This window comes from Actinia tenebrosa, unplaced genomic scaffold, assembly GCF_029948245.1.
Source record: "Actinia tenebrosa isolate PJP-AT-01 unplaced genomic scaffold, QUT_ActTen_1.0 PGA_scaffold9__36_contigs__length_13948895, whole genome shotgun sequence".
Classification (NCBI taxonomy): Eukaryota; Metazoa; Cnidaria; class Anthozoa; order Actiniaria; family Actiniidae; genus Actinia; species Actinia tenebrosa.
The window spans coordinates 3,609,144-3,632,288 of NW_028292586.1; the positions used below are offsets into that span (position 1 = coordinate 3,609,144).

The window sequence follows — 23,145 nt, forward strand, 5'->3', positions numbered from 1 at the left end:
AATCAATGGTCATGTTTGAATCCATTACCATCTCCATTGGTACATTATTTTGAGCACAAAGCTGAGTTTAATTGCAATGACTGGGGATAACACTTTTTAAAGTGTTCAGTAATTTTTCTCAGTGATGCCCTGCACCAGAATAATATCATCTGGAATAAGAATCACGTTTACGCCCTTACGCTTCGTTGGATTGTTTTTAGTAAACGGAAGAAATAAGAAAAATAAGAAAAAAACAAATCAAGAAGGACAGTTATCCTTAATCATGTTGACTCGATATTAAATCAAGTGGTCCAATGATTACAACGAAATAACCATGAATTTCATTTTAGCATCATTTGATTGGTGCTTTAATGCGCTAGAAGGGAAGAAAACACTTTTTATTGATATCTAGTTTCGAGAAAGAAATTCCACATGCATAAAACAACGAATCATGAAAGTGAAATGCATTACCTATTCAAATGTTATATCATTATGATCCACTAATGCTTTGATCTTTTGAGACAATGGAGGCACCTCTAGTCCTATGGATTTCACTGATCATCAAAGTGTTACTCGTGAGCAGGACGCAGGGTGAGAACTTGTTTGTCTACTTTTTCAGAAACATCGCTTTATATCCTACAGGAATATCCATTTTGCTATTACATTATATTTTTATATTTCTATATTTTCTGTTTGATATTTTAGGTGCAGCTCGTTTCACAGTAGTTCCACCAAGTGTTTTGTATGTGTCTGTAGGAGAAACCGCTAGACTCGTGTGGGATTACAGTGTGGATAACAGGATGGAAGAGTTTTATATTTTTTCACCAATATGGATGTCCTATGGTGAAAATAGCAGTGCATTTTTAATCGCACAGGAAAATAAAGTCAGCAAATGGAAATGGTATATAAGCAAAAATACATGTCCAGCTAGACTACTGAACCCTGTTCGAGTGAGTAAAGAATCTAACGCTACACTAGTAATCCATAATGTAACTCTGGCTGATAGTGGTACGTATGGATGTGTTCTGGTGCTGGCAACAAGAAGCCCCATTACAAATAAAGTCAAGGTAGTCGTGACATGTAAGTTCAAATTGGTTTAGATGCTATATATTAGTTATAAGTAAGATTAGGAAAATGGTACATATATCGTAATTTTATCAAATTTCGACTATTTCATCATCCATGTATTAATTACGCCAAGCTTTCGTTTATTTTTAGTTTGCTTTTTTTATTTGTTTATACCTATTTTTTGTATTCAATTATTTTCCTCAAACGGAAAGTTGTTTAGTTCGTTTGGTTTGTCGTTTTTGCTAGCTTTTGTTTACTTTATGGATTATTTTTAATAGTAGATAAGGTGATATTTTGTTGTATTTTTAAGCACAATCAATAATCTGAATACATTTTATTTTTGTGCTTTTTTTAGCATGAGCAATAATGTAATTCTTGCAGTTCATTGAATGAAGTTTCGTTCTTTTTATGACAGCTTTGTCTACTATCACGTTATATCCTTCGTCTCCAAACCTACGTGTAAATGAATCCCAAGGATTACAAATCAGCTGTTCTGCGGTTGGAATTCCTGAACCAAACGTCACATGGCTGAGATTGATGGATGGTGGCAAGTTACATAAGAACCAAGGCGTGGGAAATGTAACAGTTAATATATCAAATATCACAAGAAATGACAGTGGAATATATAATTGCTGTGCCAGTAACACTCCGAAGGGGAATCCATCCTGTAGAAGTACAACAATATCTGTCCAGTGTGAGTTTAGTACATTGATTATTTTCTCAACCTCTGGATTTAATTGTATACACGTTTTTTTTTTTTGTTATTTGCTAATACGAAACTGTATGGCGATGTTCGGATTATCCTAATATATCATGAAATCATTAAGCGAAGACAGCAAACAAGAAGAAAATACAGACAGACAGATAAAACATATACAGAAAAAAAGAAAGAGAGAAGTCAAACTAGCACCCAATGACCATTCAGAGGATCTTTATGTATACCTATCATTATATTGTATTGTATAGTATTGTTTTTTAGCCAAAATGATGGGGTGAGGAGGCGCTGCAAAGTTTGAGATAAATTAATATGATTAAGATCATTGAAACAGTGCGGGCTGAAAATATGTAATTCATTCTTCTCACAGATGAGCCGCAGATTGATGTAGTCCAGTCAAATGACACCGTTTCTTCATATAATGGTGGTACAATCAGGATATACTGTTTGGCCCATGGCGTGCCCTCTCCTCTGTTCACGTGGTATGATCCCCGTAGTCTATCAATAGCTACAGGATTCCATAATGTTCCTGGAGGTACTGTTTTGGAGCTAGTAACCATTGACGCAGGCAGCTATGGGTTGTACAAATGTAAAGCAGAAAATTTACTTGGTTATGATGAACACTTTATCAATGTCACCCAAACAGGTTTGAAACTTTTTTTTCATTTAATGGTTCATATGTTTCTTTTTCATTCAAAACCACAATCATCATAAAGTTGTTTCAAAAACCAAAAAGCGCGCAAAAATTACATGAAAAGAAATTACTTAGGGAGCACTCATGTGTGAGCTTATATGATATAAAGTTCTGAAATTTCGGCCGCGGAATTATAAATTTCTTGTTCAACATTTTTTATGGTTTATCCTTTTATTTTATTTACTTCATTTATTATACTATTTGTTACATATTTATCAGTGTCAACTAAAAGCTACAAAGCTTTTTTTTTTTTCGGGAAAGCAAAACTTGCTTTACCGACAGTCTACTGCATTTGCGTTTCAGTAAATATTTCAAAAGGAGCGTGAAATTTATGCACGTGAGAAAACAAGCAAAAAATGTGAATTGGTATCTTCTAGCTCTTCCTACTTCTACGGTACCATCGGAAAGTAAACGCCATATAAAAAACACAATATCAATAGTTAACAGAGGTAATCTAAGAAAACGTAACGAACAAACAACTAAGAAAATGGATTTAAACAAAAACTGAAGTGGAAAAAAAAAAAAAAAGAAAACTTAAAAAATCAATTCATAAACCGTTATTGATGATGCTTTTCTATGTTTGTTTTCATTTCTTAGTTACTTTAGTTTAATGTTTTTTTGTTTTTTTGTTTGTTTGTTTTTTTTGTTTTTTGTTTTTTTTTTTTGCTGTATTTGTCTATTAATTATTATTTTCATATTTATTAAAATGATTAGTGATTTTGTTTGATCAATATCGACTTTGAAATGCATAAACAAGTAACAATTAACTAAAGAAAGCGACGTTAGTATGACTTTGAAACGCCGGTTTCCTTAGATAGTTTTTAGTTGATTCTGATTCTTGTTTATGCTTCTGTTTTTAATGTTTTGGTTTTTAATGTTTATAGTTAAAGAATGGTGTCAAAGTGTGAATTAATCAATCAAAGAAAAAAAATCAAAACACCATCCAACACATACTCACAGAAGCTGTAATTAATAAAATTTATAACGACTTAGGCATCCATTTTTTAATGTTAGTTTCTACTTCTAAGTGGATAGACATAAGTTCAATAAGTTCAACCAATGTAGTGCTTCCAACAACAAAGGTACAACAAGGTAAAGGCCTAATTAAATATGAATTGCTTTCTGGCGAAGATTAAAAATTGACCTATGATTCAACTTTCCTTTTATTGATTGATTGATTGATTGATTGATTGATTGATCCATCGATCGATCGATCGATCGATCTATCTATCTATCTATCTATCTATCTATCTATCTATCTATCTATCTATCTATCTATCTATCTATCTATCTATCTATCTATCTATCTATCTATCTATCTATCTATTTATTTATTTATTTATTTTATTATTTTTATTTTCTATTTTTTAAAAATCTGCTTATAATTTAAAAATCATAAAATATAGATCATACATTACTTACTTACTGAATATGAACATTGACTTTCACATTGAATATAAATGATTTTTAGATATTTATCATTTGCTAAATATGAACATTGATTTTACATCGAATATTAATTGTTTACATTAGTATTATTATTAATATTTATATCAGATTTATTTTCAAGTGCTTATATCTTATCTTATATATTTATATCTCTTGTAATTTAAAATTCATATAGTCTTTAATCAATAATTAATAATAACAATAATCTCTAATCAATAATTAATAATTTTTAAATATTTATACATTTTTTCAAGATTGTAAAAAACGAATAGAATTTGTCCATTATTTAAATATGAATATGTTAATATATAATACTTACAAAGAAGAAGGAATTATAAGATGAAAAACTGACTAATAAGGAAAATTGAAATATATATTAAATATATAACTATGTATCTTTATCTAAAAATCTACGTTAATAAGCTAAAAATCTAAATTTATAAAATGGCGCTTTCAGCAACCTGAATGTCTAAGTCTATGTTGTTTATATCATTATACGTTCTTTTTATAGTCCTTGAGCCTCGTAGACATACAAGTGCAGATCTTAACAGAGAGAAACAAGTTTTGGCCCTAATCCATGCCATTGTTTTGTGGTACTCTTCACCTTTCTTTCGGGCTATCAGTTCAGCAAGCCTGCTGTGATATGTTTTGCATTCTTTACTCATGCCTCCTGTTGTACAAAAGACAAGGGGAGTAAATGTTCCATGTTCGATTTCGTTTACTCTTTCGGTGTATTTCCGCTTCTTGTCATTTTCATGTAGCTTGTAGATTTTGGGTAGATCTAGATCTTTGTACGTATCTGCATTTGGGTGACAAACCCTTACGTCAAAAAAGGCAGAACGTTGCTTCTCCCAGAAACCTCGTGCATGGATGTCAAGTCTTGCGTCTGCAGCTTTGTTTGCTCCTTTGCTTAGTTTCTCATCTGAGATTGATTGTAACAAGGGCTCAATCTCTACGTCGTTGCATACTGTGCTAAGAAGCTCAGCCTCCAGATTGCGTAATTCGTTGTGACGTTGAATTACGAATCCACCACGTTTACATATCATTGCGTGATCGACCGAGAAATCTTCACCACATACGCACTTTGATGGAATGTCTCTGAAAGACCAATTATAACGGAGACGTAAAGCGTCTCTAAATTCTCTCTTGTTCAAGTCGAATCCCATTTCCTTAAGAGGAATTACAGTTAACCAGGTTGATGCTCCTTTCTCTGCGGCTAAGTCCAAGGATCTGGCTGTAATCTTTGGTAGACTTTCCTTCAGGCTTTCAAACGCATCTTTGGATGCTTTTTCTTTCTCAGTGTGACATTTCTGCTTTGCTGTTTTCACTTCAATTTCATCTGGCAACTCGTGAGACTGGGAGATAATCTTCTCCACAAGTGGGGCACTTACTTTGACTGACGATGAGAATTCATACTTTGCGTCAATACACGGGTTAGTAATACCGATACCTCCATATCGTGTCGGTAGCGATAAAATCTTGCCATCATCTTCATCACAATCTTTTTGTGTCATGGCGGGTATAAACACGTCGGAGATGGCAGCTTCTAAAGGTTTCAGTAGGTCTGAGATATCTGGAAGTGTGCGAAGAAAGTACGTCCAGCGATGTTTTAAGCCAAACGTGTAGGCAGCGTAACAGGCCTGTGGCTGTGATAGAGCAAATTCTGCTAATTTGGTGATCTCGTTCACCCAGTTGTCAATCTTTTCCGTGACGTACTCGTTTAGAAACGATCTGGAACCAAGAACTGCACCAAGATGTTTGTGCCCCTCCACTGTTACATTAATGGGTGTATCCTTAAAAGTTTCTCTGACGATTTCTTCTTTTGGTGGCTTTACTATAACCCAGCACTTCTTTGCGTTGGGGAAGTACCCAAGATCTGGTCCGTACTGGTTAAGAGTGTCCCACCATTTTTTAAGATCCGCTGCTTTTCCTACACCACTAGCGTCATCAGCGAACCAGCATTGATTGGCGCCAGAAAAAGCCTGCAATGTTGTAATAAGAGGCTGCGTACTCAACGCGTACATACCCATAGCCAGTGGGTCCCCTTGTGTTGTTCCCTCAGCTGATACGAGTTCTTTCCCGCCTGTGATGAATAATCTTGCTGACTGTCTGTACGAGTTGATGGCATAAACTGCAATAATAGGGCAAAGGATTCTGAGGTTGTGCAAAGCAGCAGCTCTGTTTAGTGAGTTGAAAGCATTTGATGCATCAATAAGAAGTACGGCATCTGTGTTATCTGCAGCAAAGATAGTATTCATTGCGTGAACTGCAGCTTCATTCCCTGATCTCTGGCCTGCACACAATTGGAGAGAGCCACTGGTCTCGATGACGTCATCCTTTGACACATTCATTACGCACTTTCCAATGATTCTTCTGATTACCTCTCCAACTCCAATGGGTCTTACGCTGCCTTCACCTTTGTCAAGCGGTATCAAACGACTTGCAACTAATGCCTCTATGGTGGTGGGATCTACATATGTTGTACAGAGGATCTTTGTCATTGTGGCTAGTGCTTCACAAAGCTTTGAGGAGGATTGCTTGAATGATTTACAGGCAAGAATTCTTCTGAAGCCATTAGCGTCAATACCTGAAGGGCCACCCGAGCCTTTAGTTCTCAGGGCTGCTTGTCTGATCATATCACCGTCTATCTCACTATAAATTGACTCGGGTATCTCATCATCAATTGGGCCGAATAGCAATGATCCCAATTTCGCTGGCTGTGGTTCAGGATGCTTCTCCTTGAGTTGAGTCATGACGTCATCTGTAAGTGGTAATATGCCTCCGTTTGTTGATTCATTTAAGAAGCGCAATGCTGAGTTAATTTGTCCTTCCATCACAAGTTTTGCAAAGACTTTTGATCGATCAGGTGGACATGTGGTCTTGTGTTTCTTCATGCGACTTTGAATTATCCTCCCCTCGCGAATTAATTGATTGAGCTCACCGACCTTCCAGAGTGCGAGACGTTTCGCCAGAATGCGCTGGTTTTCTTTAGCTTTAGACTTTTTATTTGGCTTTTGGAGACCCACAGCCAACAGAACAAAGGCAGCTTTTAAGGCAATATGCTGTTTGTCAGAGCACGCATTCCAATCATCTATGTGTAAAGTTATTTGATCGATAAAATCTCTACCAGTCCTCCCATAAGGAACTAAAAAGACATTTCTCCTCCAAGTTGTTATTTCGTTGTAAGCTTCTAGTATGGCCATGGTAGGAATATTAATTTCCACGCCTTCTAAATTTTTACCCCAGCAGATTGTAGTTGGTTTGTTAACGTTTGTATATAATGGAAGATTACCAGGCTTACTCACGCTTTCAGAAGAACAATCACTAATTGAAATAGATGTACATGTATTCTTATCGATCTTATCTGTTTCGTTATGCGCGAAAAGCATGAATTTAATAATAGATTCCTTTCTGCACGCACGCACGAGTAGCTTGCCTCGGATTAAGTCGCATTTGTATATAAGTAAGTGACGCTAATTTAAATTCAGTTCGTCGAGTTTCAGAGCAAGCTACCGGGTAAGTCAGATCGCTTAAACTTTATATATATTTTTCTACACAAGTAACGCTTTATTTTGCTTCGCATTTTTTAGATTTCGAACCAACTCGTATATAACTCGCGAAGAGAATTAGTTCTGAAACCGTAGCTTGTAACATTTCGTCAATAAACGAAACATTCGAAATCCGGGCTCACCAAGACGACTGGAACATGGCCGATGACGTTAAGAACCAAAGACGAGCAGCTAAAGGCAAGTTTACCAGAAAATTAAACGAAGTAAAGAAGGCTATCGACGAAGATTGTGGAGTAGAAATAGTCAAGAGAAATTACGACGAATTGGTTGAAACCTGGAAGACCGTTGAGTTAAAGCACGATGTTTATACCACATTCCTGACTGATGAAGAGGTAGAAGCCGGTGACACATGGATTCTGGAATTGCAAGATTTGTTCAGCGACGCTATGAAACGCCAGAATCAATACGAGAAGAAGAAAACGTCTACCGATAATGAAGCCAAGGAACAAGAAGAAAAGAAGCAAGCGGTTCTTAAAGAAGAAGAGAAATTTCAACGAATGTTAGATCAAGCGTATGTGAGAAGGAGTAGTGCCAAAGCAGTCTTTGGACAAGCTATAAATATTGTGAAATATTCGTCGCTTGCAGCCCTCAAGGTAGCCAAGAAAGAATTAGATGAAGCCTTTGCCGACTGCAAGAAAGCAAACAACGAGTATCTCAGCCTGCTACCCAGAGAAAGTGCCACTCTAGAAATCACGTGGATAGTCGCTATACAGAATATGTACAGTCAAGCTGCTGAGGAAGTTGAAACAAAGTTGACAGAAGAACTAAATATTCAGGAGACAGCAAAGATGAATAATCTACGGTTGGAAAAAATAAAGATGCCGAGATTCGAAGGAGAATTAAGAGAATATCCGAGATTTAAAGCAGATTTCCAGAAACAAGTTATGACAAGTTTATCAACAGAAACCGCTCCATATACGCTAAGATCCTGTCTTGGCAAAGAACCTTTGGGCGTGGTTAAAAGCGTGGATGATGACATCCACCAAATATGGAAACGCCTAGACGAGAAATATGGTGACCCATCGAAAATCGCTGATGCTATCATAGATACCATACGCAAGGTAAGACCGATAAGAGATGGAGAGAGTAAGCGATTGATCGAATTTATTGATGTCGTGGAAGATGGCTTCAGAGACCTTAAGAGACTTGACCTTGAAGTCGAAATGACAACTACTAGTTCTGTTAGTATAATCGAGAAAAAACTGCCTGCCAGTGTAAGAAAAGAATGGGCTAAGATGGTGACGGATGATGACAGTAAAGTTGAAAGAGTTAACAAGTTCCCTAGTTTGTTGCAGTTTTTACTAAGCCAGAAGAGAGCGATAGAATACGACGCAGCTGAATTACGTACAAGCAACACTTCATACAAATCAGCAGCCCATCATGTAGTAGCTAAAGAACAAGATACTCGCCAACCAGGAGAGAGACAACAGCGTTATTCTGATGGAAAGATTTCCCAGAAGTGCTTGTTACATGACAACGCGGATCACTGGACAGATGAATGTCGTATTTACTTATCTAAGCCGTACAGCGAGAAGAAAGATCTAATAAAGACGAAAAAAGCATGCTGGTCATGTCTTAAGCCAGGACACTTGTTCCGAGACTGCAAGAGAAAAAAGAACTGTGGAGAAAGTGGTTGTACCAGACGACATCACAAGACACTTCACAATCCTGAAGAAAGTCAGAACAGTACTGAGGAACCTGTAAGTAACCAACACAGCAAAACACAAGATGAAGAGACACCAAAAGGTAAACGTGCCACGTCCTGTGACAGCTTAGCAGAAGAAACTTGCCTCCTACTTTTTCAAAAAATTCCAACACCTAAAGGAGACGTAAATGTCATGTGGGACAGTGGAGCATCATTATGTTTCATTACCAACGCCAAAGCTGAAGAACAAAGATTGCCAAGCAAGAACGCGCAATTGACTATCATCAAAGTTGGGGGTAAGATGGAGACGATCGACTCTAAAAGGTACAAACTTTATCTGATAGACAAGCAAAGATGTGTGGTAGAGATAGATGCATTCGGGATAGACAGAATCACATCGGACATCCATAGCATCGACGTCGAAGGAGCAGTACATTTATTCAAAGATATCAAGAGAGATGACATAGCAAGGCCTGAAGGATCTGTAGATGTTCTAATTGGTTACGAGTATGCTGCATTTCATCCAGAACCAGAGCAAAAGGTGGAACATTTGATGTTACTGAAAAACAGATTTGGACGATGTCTTGGAGGTAGACACCCACTTCTCAAGGAAGTCAAAGAGACGCGTAGCCAACACGTACTTGGAGGAGTTCATCATGTTAGTCAGGTAAAGCCCAAAGTAGACTTAGAAGATTTCTACAAGATCGAGAATCTTGGGATCGAGTGTACTCCTCGTTGTGGCGGCTGTAAATGTGGAAAGTGCCCTCCTGGATCGAAGGACTATACGCTAAAAGAAGAACGAGAACTGAAGTTAATTGAACAAAACTTGAAATTCAACAATGAAGAAAACACATGGACCGCAGATTACCCTTGGATAAGAAATCCAGCTGAATTACCAGATAACAGGAAAGCAGCAATGGGATTGTTGATGTCTACAGAGAAAAGATTAGTCAAGAATCCAGAACATGCTAAAGTCTATCAAGAGCAAATAGATGATATGATAAACAGAAATGTCGCCAGAAAGCTCACTGCAGAAGAGATGAGACATTACAAAGGACCAGTCCACTACATTTCGCATCACGAGGTTCTTCGTCCAGATTCCAAGTCCACCCCTGTACGAATAGTATTTAACAGTAGCGCTAACTACATGGGTCATGTTTTGAATGAGTATTGGGCCAAGGGACCTGACCTGCTTAATAATTTGCTTGGAGTTCTCGTCAGATTTAGAGAAAATGAAACAGCAATTACTGGAGACATCAAGAAAATGTACCACACAGTCAAGATTGGCATCAAAGATCAGAACACTCATCGATTCTTGTGGAGAAATATGGAGAAGGATAGAGAACCCGACACCTACGTTATTCAGAGAGTATCGTTTGGAGACAAACCCGCTGGTACAATAGCTACTGTAGCCTTGAGAAAAACCGCAGAGATGTCATCAACAGAGTATCCTCAAGCAGCAAAGACCATCACAAGCAATACCTATATGGATGACATCATTGACAGCGTCAAAAGCAAGGAAGAGGCTAAATCTCTAACAACAGACATAGAGACTCTCTTGAGGAAAGGAGGATTTCAAGTCAAGTATTGGACGTTCTCACGTGAATCTAATCAAGGTGACGATAAACCGCTTTTACAAGACGAAAGAAATTCAAGTTCAGAGAAAGTTCTTGGTGTGGTATGGAGTCCCGTCAAAGACCAGTTCTACTTTAAAGTGCGTCTAAATTTCTCCCCGAAGAAGAAGAAGTTAAGAACAGAACCCGATTTGAGTGTCAAGCAGATTCCTGAAAGAGTTCCAGAGCCGTTGACAAAGAGAATGATTTTGTCACAAGTTAACGGGATCTATGATCCCCTGGGACTTGCTGGTCCGTTTACTGTGAAAGCAAAGATGCTGATGAGAAGACTATGGCTGAATGATCCAAAACTTGATTGGGATGATCCTATTCCAGATATGTTCCAAAGTGAATGGTTGCAAATCTTCAAGCACCTTTTTGGTATGGAGAAAATATCGTTCAACAGATGTATCAAGCCAAGTAATGCTGTTGGTGATCCTTCCCTAGTCATTTTCAGCGATGGATCTCAAGAAGCTTATGGTGCATGTGCCTACGCCAGATGGGGAATGCCAGAAAATACGTTTGAGAGTAATCTAATCATGTCGAAGAATCGCCTGACCCCAGTAAAGAAGATGTCAATTGATAGAATTGAATTGTGTGGAGCAGTTCTAAACAAGCGTCTAAAGGTCTTCATAGAGAAAGAATCAAGATACAACTTTGTGAAATTCTACCATCTTGTGGATTCGCAAATTGTGCAAGCTATGGTCCAGAAAGAATCATACGGATTCAATACGTTCGCTGGCACGCGCATAGGTGAAATTCAAGAAAAGACAAATCCCTCTGATTGGTATTGGATTGACGGAGAACTGAACATCGCAGACTGGTTAACACGTGGCAAGAAACCTGATGAACTAGATGTTGACAGTGCCTGGCAAAAGGGACCAGAATTCTTGGAGTTACCAGTAAGTGAATGGCCAATAACCCAGAAACCCACAAGCATAATTCTCCCAGAGACAGTTCAACCTGTTATGATGGCACAAAACATCCAATCAGATACGTTAGAAGTAAGAATCAACATCGAGCGATTCTCATCCTACATCAGATTGCTGAGAGTGACAGCAAGAGTACTGGCTATGTATCAAAAGGACGCAAGTCCAAAAAGCAAACCTAGTTTCAAGAATGCCACTAAACCTCTATCTTCTGAAGAGATCGAGAAAGCTGAACTGTTTTGGATAAGAAACGCACAAGTACAACTGAAACAGAACATGAACAACAAGAGCTCAAAACGCCTTTGTCCTACAACCAACAAGGATCATGGTATGATAACAGTTGGCGGACGAGTAGATAAATGGATGCAAATGAGCTACAATCAAAATGAAGTCATTCTCCTACCCTATGATCATCGTTTTTCTCGTCTTTATGTAACGTACGTACATAATCAAGGACATTATGGCGTCGCGACTACTGTTGCCAAAGTCAGAGCACGATTTTGGATTATTAGTGCTCACAAGATGGCCAAGTCAATAAAGTTTCACTGCGTTACCTGCAAGAAATTGGAAAAGAAGACTGAGGAGCAAGTGATGAGCAAACTTCCAGTAGAAAGGTTAAAGCCTGCACCAGCCTGGAGTTCCATTGGCATCGATCTATTTGGACCCTTTAGCATCCGCGATGAAGTAAAGAAAAGATCCACTGGAAAAGCTTATGGAGTAATCTTCAATTGTCTCGGGTCAAGAGCGGTACACGTGGATGTCTCGCCAGATTATAGTGCCCAGAAGTTCTTGATGGTACTAAGACGTTTTGTTGCCCTGAGAGGTTATCCCAAGCAAATTATCTCAGATAATGGAACACAGCTCGTAGCTGCAAATGAAGAACTAAAGAGCGTGACTCAATCCTGGGACTGGGACAAGCTAGCAGAATTTGGAGCCACCGAAGGAATGCAATGGAAATTTACTCCAGCTGATGCACCATGGTATAACGGTATATCAGAAGCTCTAATAAAGTCGGTCAAGAAAGCATTGACAGTTGCCATTGGAAACAACATTATGACATTTTCAGAGTTGCAGACAGTTTGTTATGAAGCTGCGAATTTGGTAAATGAAAGACCGATCGGAAGACTCCCAACACAACCAGATGATGGCAAGTACTTGTGTCCAAATGACCTTCTTTTAGGAAGATCAACCTCAAGAATTCCAAGTGGACCATTTAAAGAGACAGCCAATCCAAGATACCGCTTCGAATTTGTTCAAAGTATCGTGAATGCATTTTGGAAAAAATGGACTCAGAATTTCTTCCCAAGTCTGCTCGTTAGACAGAAGTGGCATACCGCCAGACGAGATGTCAAGGTTGGAGATATAGTGATGATGCAAGACTCAAACTTGGTGAGAGGAAACTGGAAGCTTGGAAAGGTATCCAAGGCTGAATCAGATCAAGATGGAAAAGTTCGACGAGTGCAAGTACAGTACAAAGTACCCAAGCAAGGGGAGCCGCGGAAAACCTACCAAGGAAGAAACTACACCACTGTAGAGAGAGCAGTCCAAAAATTGGTAGTTCTGATTCCTGTAGAAGAAACTGAATAATGAAGAAAAGAAGGACACTAGAAAGACCTAGTTTGAACTTTAGATAAGAATTATTTATTGAATATGCATCTTGTTTAGTTAGAATTAAGTGTTTTTCCAAGAATTAAGGTTAAGATAAGATTCTTTATTTAGGCCGGGGGGGAGTGTTTCGTTATGCGCGAAAAGCATGAATTTAATAATAGATTCCTTTCTGCACGCACGCACGAGTAGCTTGCCTCGGATTAAGTCGCATTTGTATATAAGTAAGTGACGCTAATTTAAATTCAGTTCGTCGAGTTTCAGAGCAAGCTACCGGGTAAGTCAGATCGCTTAAACTTTATATATATTTTTCTACACAAGTAACGCTTTATTTTGCTTCGCATTTTTTAGATTTCGAACCAACTCGTATATAACTCGCGAAGAGAATTAGTTCTGAAACCGTAGCTTGTAACATTTCGTCAATAAACGAAACATTATCGATCCATTCAGCGTTATCTCTTGGGAGAAGATTAATGTTTGTAATATTCAAATTCGTTGATGGATTCGGTTGACTAGATACATATTTAATTTCGTTCTCGTATTCTATAGAATTTTCTTGTAAAATTGAGATATCAACTGCTGAAGAATTTAGTCTATTTGATGCAGCTTGCTTTTCCTTTGGGTTTTTATTTTTGGATCCTTTAGGTCGACCTCGTTTTCTCGGTTCCACTTGCGTGATCGTTGACTTCTCATTGACAGGTTTTCTAGGTCTTCCTCGCTTACGCTCAGTTTGGCTGTCATTCGCAGAAATAAGGTCATCTTGGTTATTTATCATCTTTCCAGCTTCTCCAAAATAAAGTATTACGGCTTGGATAGTTTAGTTTAGATTCATTATGTTTTAATTGAAGAAATATGGCTCCTTTGTAGGAGCTCCAACGGGACGTCCTTCCTGCACTGCCTCCAACACTGCCTGTAAGACTTATCATTCATTCATTCATTTATTTATTTATTTATTTATTTACTTACTTACTTACCTACCTACCTACCTACCTACCTACCTACCTACCTACCTACCTACCTACCTACCTACCTACCTACCTACCTACCTACCTACCTACCTACCTACCTACCTACCTACTTACTTACTTACTTACTTACTTACTTACTTACTTACTTACTTACTTACTTATTTATTTATTTATTTATTTATGTTTTGTTATTTACATTTGGTGTTCTCTCATGTAACTTATTTTTTCTTTTCTTAAAGTTTCTTTCTTTCTTTTGTTCTTTTGTTCTTTCTTCCTTCCTTCCTTTTTTTTCTTATATTGTATTTGTGTTGTAGAGAAGACTAGCAGTCCTGTTGGAAGACACATCCCACTGAAGGTCGACAATAACGACATCATTTTATTGGCAGCAGGTGGAGCAGTAATATTTGTCTTGATAACGACAATCATCATCCTCGGTGTTATGATCTATTTAAAGTACAGTAACAAAAAAGGTGTATAACACTTTAAAAATATTATTATTATCATTCCTTATTGATGTTATATATATATATATATATATATATATATACACTCAATTGCAGAAACGTTGTAGTATACATGTATACATTTATGCAAATACCTAATAAGATGCATATTGCAATTTTACTTTTTTAACCCTCAAAACCAATTGATTTATAATCTGTAGGATGTAAAACACAAGAATAAAATATTTTGACGTACATTAAATGAAACAAATAATAAATAAAGCGAGTTTTCTGTGTTGCATATCATTAAATATACTGAATAAATTAGGTATTTGTATAAATGTATACTACAACCTTTCTGCAATCAAGTGTATATATATATATATATATATATATACACCGAATCGCTAAAACTTTGACACTTTAAAGATATATATACATATATGTGTAACCCCCTTTTTTCTATTGTCATACCTGGATTTTCAAGGAAAGACAATAGGAAAAAGGGGATACATATATATGTATATATATCGCTAAATTGTCAAAGTTTTAGGGATTCGGTATATATATATATATATATATATATATATATATATATATATATATATATATATATAAGAAATCTGTGAATCAATTTTCCGTAAAATAGTGCTCAATACATCGATAGAAGTAGAGCAGAATATTTGTTTGAGAAGAAAAAGTCAAGACAACATTTTTCCCGACAAGCCTGTTTCGTGAATTGCTTCACTCTTCAGGGGATTTAATGATAAGAATATTCGTTACTATCATTTATATAGAAAAAGTATACATAATTAATTAGTGGATGTAGTTTAGCTGTTGCGTAATAATGCTTTGTTTCTGTGGCGGCATGAAGATACAAGTTCGTTGCGCTTATTTAATGATGAGAGTTCCGGTCGATAAATTATTAGAAACTTTTCTTTAAGACCTTTGTCTTTTGTCTTAAAGAAAAGTTTCTAATAATTTATCGACCGGAACTCTCATCATTAAATAAGCGCAACGAACTTGTATCTTCATGCCGCCACAGAAACAAAGCATTATTATGCAACAGCTAAACTACATCCACTAATTAATTATGTATACTTTTTCTATATAAATGATAGTAACGAATATTCTTATCATTAAATCTCCTGAAGAGTGAAGCAATTCACGAAACAGGCTTGTCGGGAAAAATGTTGTCTTGACTTTTTCTTCTCAAACAAATATTCTGCTCTACTTCTATCGATGTAGACAGAGCGGAAAAACCGGACGCATGCGCATTAGAGACTATTTTCATGAGCAATCCAATATGGCGGACGAAAGGGGGAAAAATCTGTCTCTTGGAAAATTGCTCTGAAAACGGACAAAAACGCAGCAATGACACTCAAAACTTTTCAAAACAACTCATAATTCGCCGGATTCCTTGATCTTGGTAGTTGTTTTGAAGCTTATTGTCGACTTGACGCCAAAATAATGAATTTTACGTCTTGATTGAGAAGGACTTCGATCGCATCTCCTAGTGTTCGATGACAAGTGGAAATTCTTAAAATATAAGGACAGACATGGATATATAAGCTTCATACTTCGGCAAAAGAACAATACGTGAATGAACTTAAACATATCAAATAGCATCCGAAAAATTTTGAAACCATTTTTCAAACGAGGCATTTGAACTCGACGACACGTTGCTTTCGGCATCATCATCATCGACCTTTATAATCCAGCATTAAGAGTGCTAGACAGGGTCTGGACTTTGAGTAGCAGACGAGGATGGCATATGGGGCAGTTGCGAGGAGTGCGAGCAGGCATGCAGAGGACGTGGAAGAAATGCCTACAAGTCAGGGTTAGTGTGTTGTCGCCTTCGGTTCCGCTCTGCTAAATCACATGCTTTTTGTGAGTCGGTTCTCCTTCTCCCCAATCATATCCAAGTGGAAGACTTCTTTGGTCCACAGTAGCATCAAAGTAAGGTAAATAATATGGCTGTTAAAATTCATGTTAAATCAAACAATTTATCACAGTATACATAATTGTTTGTGTTCATCTGAGTTTGTACTTTAAATACTTAAACACAAATTCGTTTTACCTGGAATTTTTTTCTCCCTTGGTAGTTTTACTGTACCATCTCCACTGTTCCAAATATCCCTAAGCGGGTCAATGATGCACTCTGCAGCAAGGCAACAGAGAATAGTCCTTGTGCCTTTGTGTGAATGAATGAACTTAATTTACAAAAAAATAATATCCAAATTATAAAATATATATGGGTTCTGCTGAAACTAAAAAACTATCTTTGCTATCTTAGGTTTGGCCAAACAGCCCAGGAGCACATCGTACTGCAAACTTCTTTATTTCTTGTGTGTCATAAAGAGGATGGCCATTGTCATAATAATGCAAAGTCAGCTCTTAAAGAAATCGTTGGAACAGCTCCCTAAAGATTGGTGCTGTCACAAACATTTTTGATTTGTTGAAACTGAAAGCTCAGTTGAGAAAATTCAATAAGGGTAAATATATGTATGTATATATATATAGATAAAGCGATATGCAGAAATTCTGATCCAACCAAGTATGTAGTATATAACTATATAGGGGTAATAAGGGGTAATGCATTATGGGTAATAGACCAGCGGGTTCAAAGCTAAGTACCCGGGTACCAAAGCGTTGGCTGGCCTACCGAGTGTGAACAGCGCTAAAGTCAAGAGGCTGGAACTTTGTGTTCATTTTTTAATACCTCTACACTATTAGGAAAAACTGTCATATTGTAAACGGTTTTATTGATGTAAAGTAAAACATTGGAAGTTTTGCAATGGTCGAGTTTAAAATCAGTTGTGAAATCGCTCTTCTTGGAAGTTTTGGTTGAAGTGAGCTCAATTCTGAATTTGTTCTTCGCTTACTTATATGTGCCCTTCTAAAACAATCAAACACTCCGAGGACAGCAAAACCAAAACAGTCGGTAATATGACTTATGACAAAAGTGGTACAAAAATTGTTCATGAGCTACTCTGGATAGGATATTTTGCTTTATTCCTAGTCTACCATGTTATTGTTATTGAGCATCAACTTAGTCAAATTTCAATTGATGAACAGGCTGAAAATAATTTCTAGATAAACGAAGGTTAATCTTACTTGAGAGAGGCATATTCTTCCACCTCACCTCTGATTACTTAGTGATTCTTTGTTGTTACTTTTTCTTTTGTTTCTCTCTCTCTCTCTCTCTTTTGGCTCAAGCTATTAAAAGCTTTGCATTTTATCCAAAATAGGTTCACTCACGAGATTGAAAGTTTGAATATTAATCATAATTGCATTAAAGCCGTTTGTATTAATTAAAATTACGTAAAATAAACAGCAGTTTATATTGAAAATAACGCCGACTGTCGAGTTATAGGCAGGGTGAAAATTCTTTTTCTGGTTGGAACAAGCGCAGTTTGTTTTGAAAGGTAACTTATCTTAAACAAAACGAGAGCCAACGCTTTGGTACTTTTAATCCCGCTTTGAATCCCGCGAGGCCATTACCCATAATGCACCCTGTGGGGATAACCAGAGGGTAAAAAACCCTCTTATTTTGCTGAAGGCTGATCAGACAATGTTGAAAATACCTTGTTTGGTATCCAAAGACAAAATGAAGAAATAAAAACCAGAAAAAGATAGAAGCTTAAATACATTTAAGGCAAATTTTAAACATTTTTTCATAAGTTGATACATTTTCTGTAAGACCAAAACTCTTCATGATCTGTACATGCAAAAATGACTTGAATAAACTGAATAATGAAAAAATGAATAAACTGATAATCAGTATTGTACAGATAAAAGCAGGTATAGTATAAATTCAATTAAGAAACCTTCCAATTTGGGACAGTTTTTTGATTGGTTACCCCCCAAAAACACAAGGCATTATGGGGATGTGAAAGTCGAGGATTGTTTAAACACAAAGGATCTTGGTCATCGGAGGGGGTCAAATCAACACAAATTCACTGAAAATAATAATTGTTCTAAAACCCGTATCAATTCACGAAGAGAAGTACAATAGCCAGCAAACGCTCAGAATATTTTAAGTACATATCATATCTCAAAACCAGGCCATTTTAGATTAAACTGTTTCGCTAGGAGCAAATTTTGTTGAATTTTCTATTGGATTTGGTGATTCTATCACCCACATAAAAGAGCAGTGACATCCTAGTGAAATAGGCCAATTGGAAAACCATTGTCAGGTTGGAAAGGTTGAGTGAAGCTAAGACTGAAGGGTGTTCTGGGTAGTCTATATCCTAGTTATTTGGAGCATGTTTGCATATACAGACATGTACACAAAGAGTAACAAAATTCTTTATTTGCTAACTTCAATTAGACTGTGTTCAAGAGCTGCAAACTTCAATATGCATAATATTAGCATCATTGATTGGTTACCCAGGACACCTTTCAGTCTTAGCTTAGATAATTTGACCGTTTCTGAACATGACAATTTTTTCAATTTGGTGTACCAGTATGTAAGGTCAATAAATGTATGTATGTGAATATGCATAAACATGTAAAAATTTAAATTGCCTTTAACACTATATTCTCAGTATTGATTCTGCATAAGGTGGGCTCTTTAATGGCCAAAAATAATCATATAGTTTCAGTGGTGCATTTTTGGATATATAAAAATAGGAATGCTTTCCAAATATAATTTATCTGTACTAGTGATATTTATCCTGACATCACAGTTACTGGAATATGACAAGGATAGACCTTCATTACTAAGTTCAAGACATCACTCAACTATATAATTTTTTGGGTGAACAGCTTACCTCTATATCAATATACTGAGAATATTATCAGATTGCATAGGCATTTCTCTGATTTGTTGAAGGTAAGCCTAAAAGGGGGATTTAAGTTTTTATTTCCTGTTTATTTTATTTTTACATGAGAGCTTTTGCTTCATCATGCTGTTTTCTTGTTGAAACTCCCCTACTTGATGTGCCAAATGAACATTTGCCCTTAGAAGTGAGTGGTTGTGCTCTTCCTAGTTCCGTTATCCTCTCCTGCATCTCTTTTTATCTCTCTTTTCCTGTGTCTGATTTGTTTCCTTTATTTTGCTAATCAATTTCCAAATTAATTATTTTCAGTTATATAACAATGTTCATTGCAGGTTCTATAAAAACTGTTTGAGATTAAAAGTCTTTAGGTCAATATATTATAGAAATGGTTTTACTGTAAATAAGAAAAAGCTGTCTTACTTGAGAACTTCAATAAAAGTATAGCCCTTCAGTTTGTGTCTGTCTTTCTATTTTCTTATGTAATGGTGGTCAGGAACACATTGTCTAGACATGTTGCTGTTTTTTTACATAATTATAATAAGAAAGAAATATTAATGCTTTCCCCCATACCTTTCTCGTATTTCGTGGACAATACGAATCCATAGACGTGATGTGACTATTTTTATCGGCGTCACTCAGATGCCCAGAACATGTTTGTACCCCTTTTGGTTGGGCTTATCTCGTCAAACACTAATAGGCGCTGAGGGCAGGGACAAGTGAATCATTGCAGGTCTTTTCATGGACAAGATAACAACAGGTTTTGTTGTTTCCTTACGCTTCAAATGGTAAAAGAACACTGAAATAGAGTACTCGAAAGGACTATTAAAGGGCTTGAAAAAAGGCGGGAATTTTAATGTCTTCAAGATAAATGAGGACGAATGGTCCAAGAAAATTGATGTTTATCATTAATAAAAGAACATTTCACGCTCATCAAACTCAAAATACAGTAATTTAATATTATTGAAGGGCAATAAAACAAGTTTTCCAATGGCAATGCTTGGCAAAGCAGTGTAGGTAAACTTACGTTTATTCGGCCCACGTGTCGTGAGTTCAAATGCCTCGTTTGAAAAATGGTATCAAAATTTTTAGGATGCTTTTTGATATGTTTAAGTTCATTCACGTATTGTTCTTTTGTCGAAGTATGAAGCTTATATATCCATGTCCGTCCTTATATTTGAAGACTTTCCACTTGTCATCGAACACTAGGAGATGCGATCGAAGTCCTTCTCAATCAAGTCGTAGAATTCCTTATTTTGGCGTCAAGTCGACAAAAAGCTTCAAAACAACTACCAAGATCAAGGGCTCTGACGAATTATGAGTTGTTTTGAAAAGTTTTGAGTGTCATTGCTGCGTTTTTGTCCGTTTTCAGAGCAATTTTCCAAGAGACAGATTTTTCCCGCCTCTCGTCCGCCATATTGGATTGCTCATGAAAATAGTCTCTAATGCGCATGCGTCCGGTTTTTCCGCTCTGTCATCGATGTATTGAGCACTATTTTACGGAAAATTGATTCACAGATTTCTTATATATATATATATATATATATATATATATATATATACACCCGTTCAGAAAAATTCTGCGTTTTCGAAATGTAAACTTATATATATATACCTTTTGTATTTCCATCAAACTTTTTTGACAGGCAGTGCTTAAATGTACACAAAGAAACACAATTGACATGGATTTGCTTTGTTAAGTGCTTCCTTTTTATATTTCGTTCTTGTCCCTCTTGGATTCTGTTTCCTTACCCTTTTTCTTTTTTTCCAATCCTTAATTCAAACATCCTCAGTAAGAAACAATTTATCAGTCATGATTAGAATAACCTGAGAATGCAAGTCATAGGTTTAAAATAACCATTTCACCAACTGCATATATCATTATATCAGCAGATACAAAAGAACAACTAAGGGGAAATGAGTGAGTATTTATGTTTTGATTTGTAAACTGATCTGATTATATTCGGAAGACGTATATTCTTAAGAACTAAGACAAATTCCGTTAAATTTAGAATGCCTTCTTTGCCTCTGGAGGCTATAGAAGATGACATACCCACGTATGCAAGTGTTGATTTGTCAAAAAAGAAGAGAACGAGACAACAGGGGGATATACCAATTCATGCACAGGTAGACAGGAGCAAGAAAGAGGTATGAAAGAGGTGCTGGTCTGTTATATTATCGGCACATTTTTATTGATTTGAACAATAGATCATTGAAATGACAACAATTAAAACTATATCAAAAAATCAAAGGTTTGATTTGTGCGCTGCATAAGTACCATTTGTATATTTAATGATCATGCTTCGTTTTATATTTGCTCTCAATTACACGTGAGAATCATATACATTTTGAAATCCCGACAAAATAACGATTTATTTTGATTTTTGATTGCAAGCCGTATGCAATATCATGTATGAATAGACGATTTAGCTGAAAACACATCAACACATCTTTTTTTGCTGTAAGGTAGACTTTAAACCTAATAACCAGGGACGGCAGAGCCACGAGGAAATGTAATTCAGCCTATGGCTTCGGTGTTTTTGAAACAAAGCCTATCTATCTATCTATCTATCTATCTATCTATCTATCTATCTATCTATCTATCCACCTATCTATCTATCTATCATGTCAATAAAGCAATATCTATCTATCTATTTAGCCCTCACTTTTTATGAGAATAAGAATTTTAATTTGTTTAGGAATAATGAAAAAAATTCATGTCAAAACAGTGAGGGGAGGGGAGGATTCTGTTCCGGCGTCCCTGATGAATGCATTAGCTGACCACAAGAAATAATGAACTAGTTCATACTCTCTTGCTGACCAATAACTTATTTAATTATTTCAGCGCCCAGGCCAGATCATCTATGCGGAATTAGATCTTCTGCATTCAACCGAACTCATCCCACCACCATTACCAGAACGTGACGCATATAGTGAGATTGATTGCAGCCAAAATGCACGTCGTGGTGACAATGTAGAGCCTATATATGAATCGGTTTTTCTTGAATGATAAACAAATATCCTTACGTACATTTAGCTATAATAATCATACCAATTAGATTTCTCGGCGTTTCGATAATTTCGTTAATCATTATCAGGAGTGTATACACTGAAGCGATGAATTGTTATTGTTATTTTTATTTTCATCAAAAGGTCATGCTGTAAACGATTACAGAGAAAAAGTTAATGTGCATCCGAAATCACGAACGTTTGTTTTGTTCATCTCCAATTGCAGCCAATGTAATTTATATGTAAATAGTTAAGATTGTTATATAGCTACGAAATTTTCCGATATAACGAACACTCTCATTGGTTTAAAGATGACCACGTGACACTAGTTAAGTCTAAATGTATCCCGACCGGGAAATAAATTACTTATTTAAGTTGTACGTGACATTAATCGTTAAAATAAACAAGTGCACGTGATCTGAACGTGAAAATCACTGATGGTGTGATATTTTGTACCAATCAAAAAAAAAAAAAAAAAAAAGACCGGGAACAGATATTTTGCTAGAATTTTCAGTACAAATGGAGCTCTAAGCGAAACATTACATATTTTCTAGTTTTGTTTTAGTTTTGTTTTCCCTCGAGTCTCGATGTTTCCTTCAGCTTCGCCTCGTGAAACATCGAGACTATCGGGAAAACAAAACTAATTAACTATTTCCATCGCGACAAGGCATTGAGTGT

At 36.4% G+C, this 23,145-nt stretch overlaps 2 protein-coding genes and 1 long non-coding RNA gene across 4 annotated transcripts; 2 read left to right on the forward strand and 1 right to left on the reverse strand.

The window, feature by feature from the left end:
- Positions 1-496: 496 nt before the first annotated feature.
- Positions 497-22,957, forward strand: LOC148904514 (protein CEPU-1-like). Of its 2 annotated transcripts, none has more exons than XM_089024582.1 (8): positions 497-570; positions 685-1,059; positions 1,463-1,741; positions 2,133-2,408; positions 14,549-14,704; positions 21,349-21,379; positions 21,471-21,606; positions 22,304-22,957. In XM_089024582.1, exons 1-8 carry the CDS (start codon positions 504-506, stop codon positions 22,466-22,468), a joined length of 1,485 nt encoding a protein of 494 aa, XP_088880708.1. In that variant the 5' UTR covers positions 497-503; the 3' UTR covers positions 22,469-22,957. The 2 variants fall into 2 exon arrangements, with proteins under 2 accessions (XP_088880708.1, XP_088880709.1); XM_089024583.1 differs by having other exon boundaries at positions 21,352-21,379.
- Positions 4,197-7,265, reverse strand: LOC148904515 (uncharacterized). Its single transcript, XM_089024795.1, has one exon. It carries the CDS (start codon positions 7,106-7,108, stop codon positions 4,343-4,345), a length of 2,766 nt encoding a protein of 921 aa, XP_088880921.1. The 5' UTR covers positions 7,109-7,265; the 3' UTR covers positions 4,197-4,342.
- On the forward strand, positions 15,919-19,912 carry LOC148904516 (uncharacterized). The gene is made up of 2 exons (XR_016118855.1): positions 15,919-16,641; positions 16,974-19,912. It is a non-coding gene; the product is annotated as an uncharacterized LOC148904516 (long non-coding RNA).
- Positions 22,958-23,145: the final 188 nt, after the last annotated feature.

Bases quoted from the DNA above. Each gene is read 5' to 3' on its own strand.
- LOC148904514 (XM_089024582.1), top strand. From the start codon at position 504: ATGGAGGCACCTCTAGTCCTATGGATTTCACTGATCATCAAAGTGTTA. The intron at 2,409-14,548 runs GTTTGAAACTTT...TTTGTGTTGTAG, and splicing joins TATCAATGTCACCCAAACAG to AGAAGACTAGCAGTCCTGTT. The intron at 21,380-21,470 runs GTGAGTATTTAT...CGTTAAATTTAG, and splicing joins GAACAACTAAGGGGAAATGA to AATGCCTTCTTTGCCTCTGG.
- LOC148904515 (XM_089024795.1), bottom strand. From the start codon at position 7,108: ATGGCCATACTAGAAGCTTACAACGAAATAACAACTTGGAGGAGAAAT.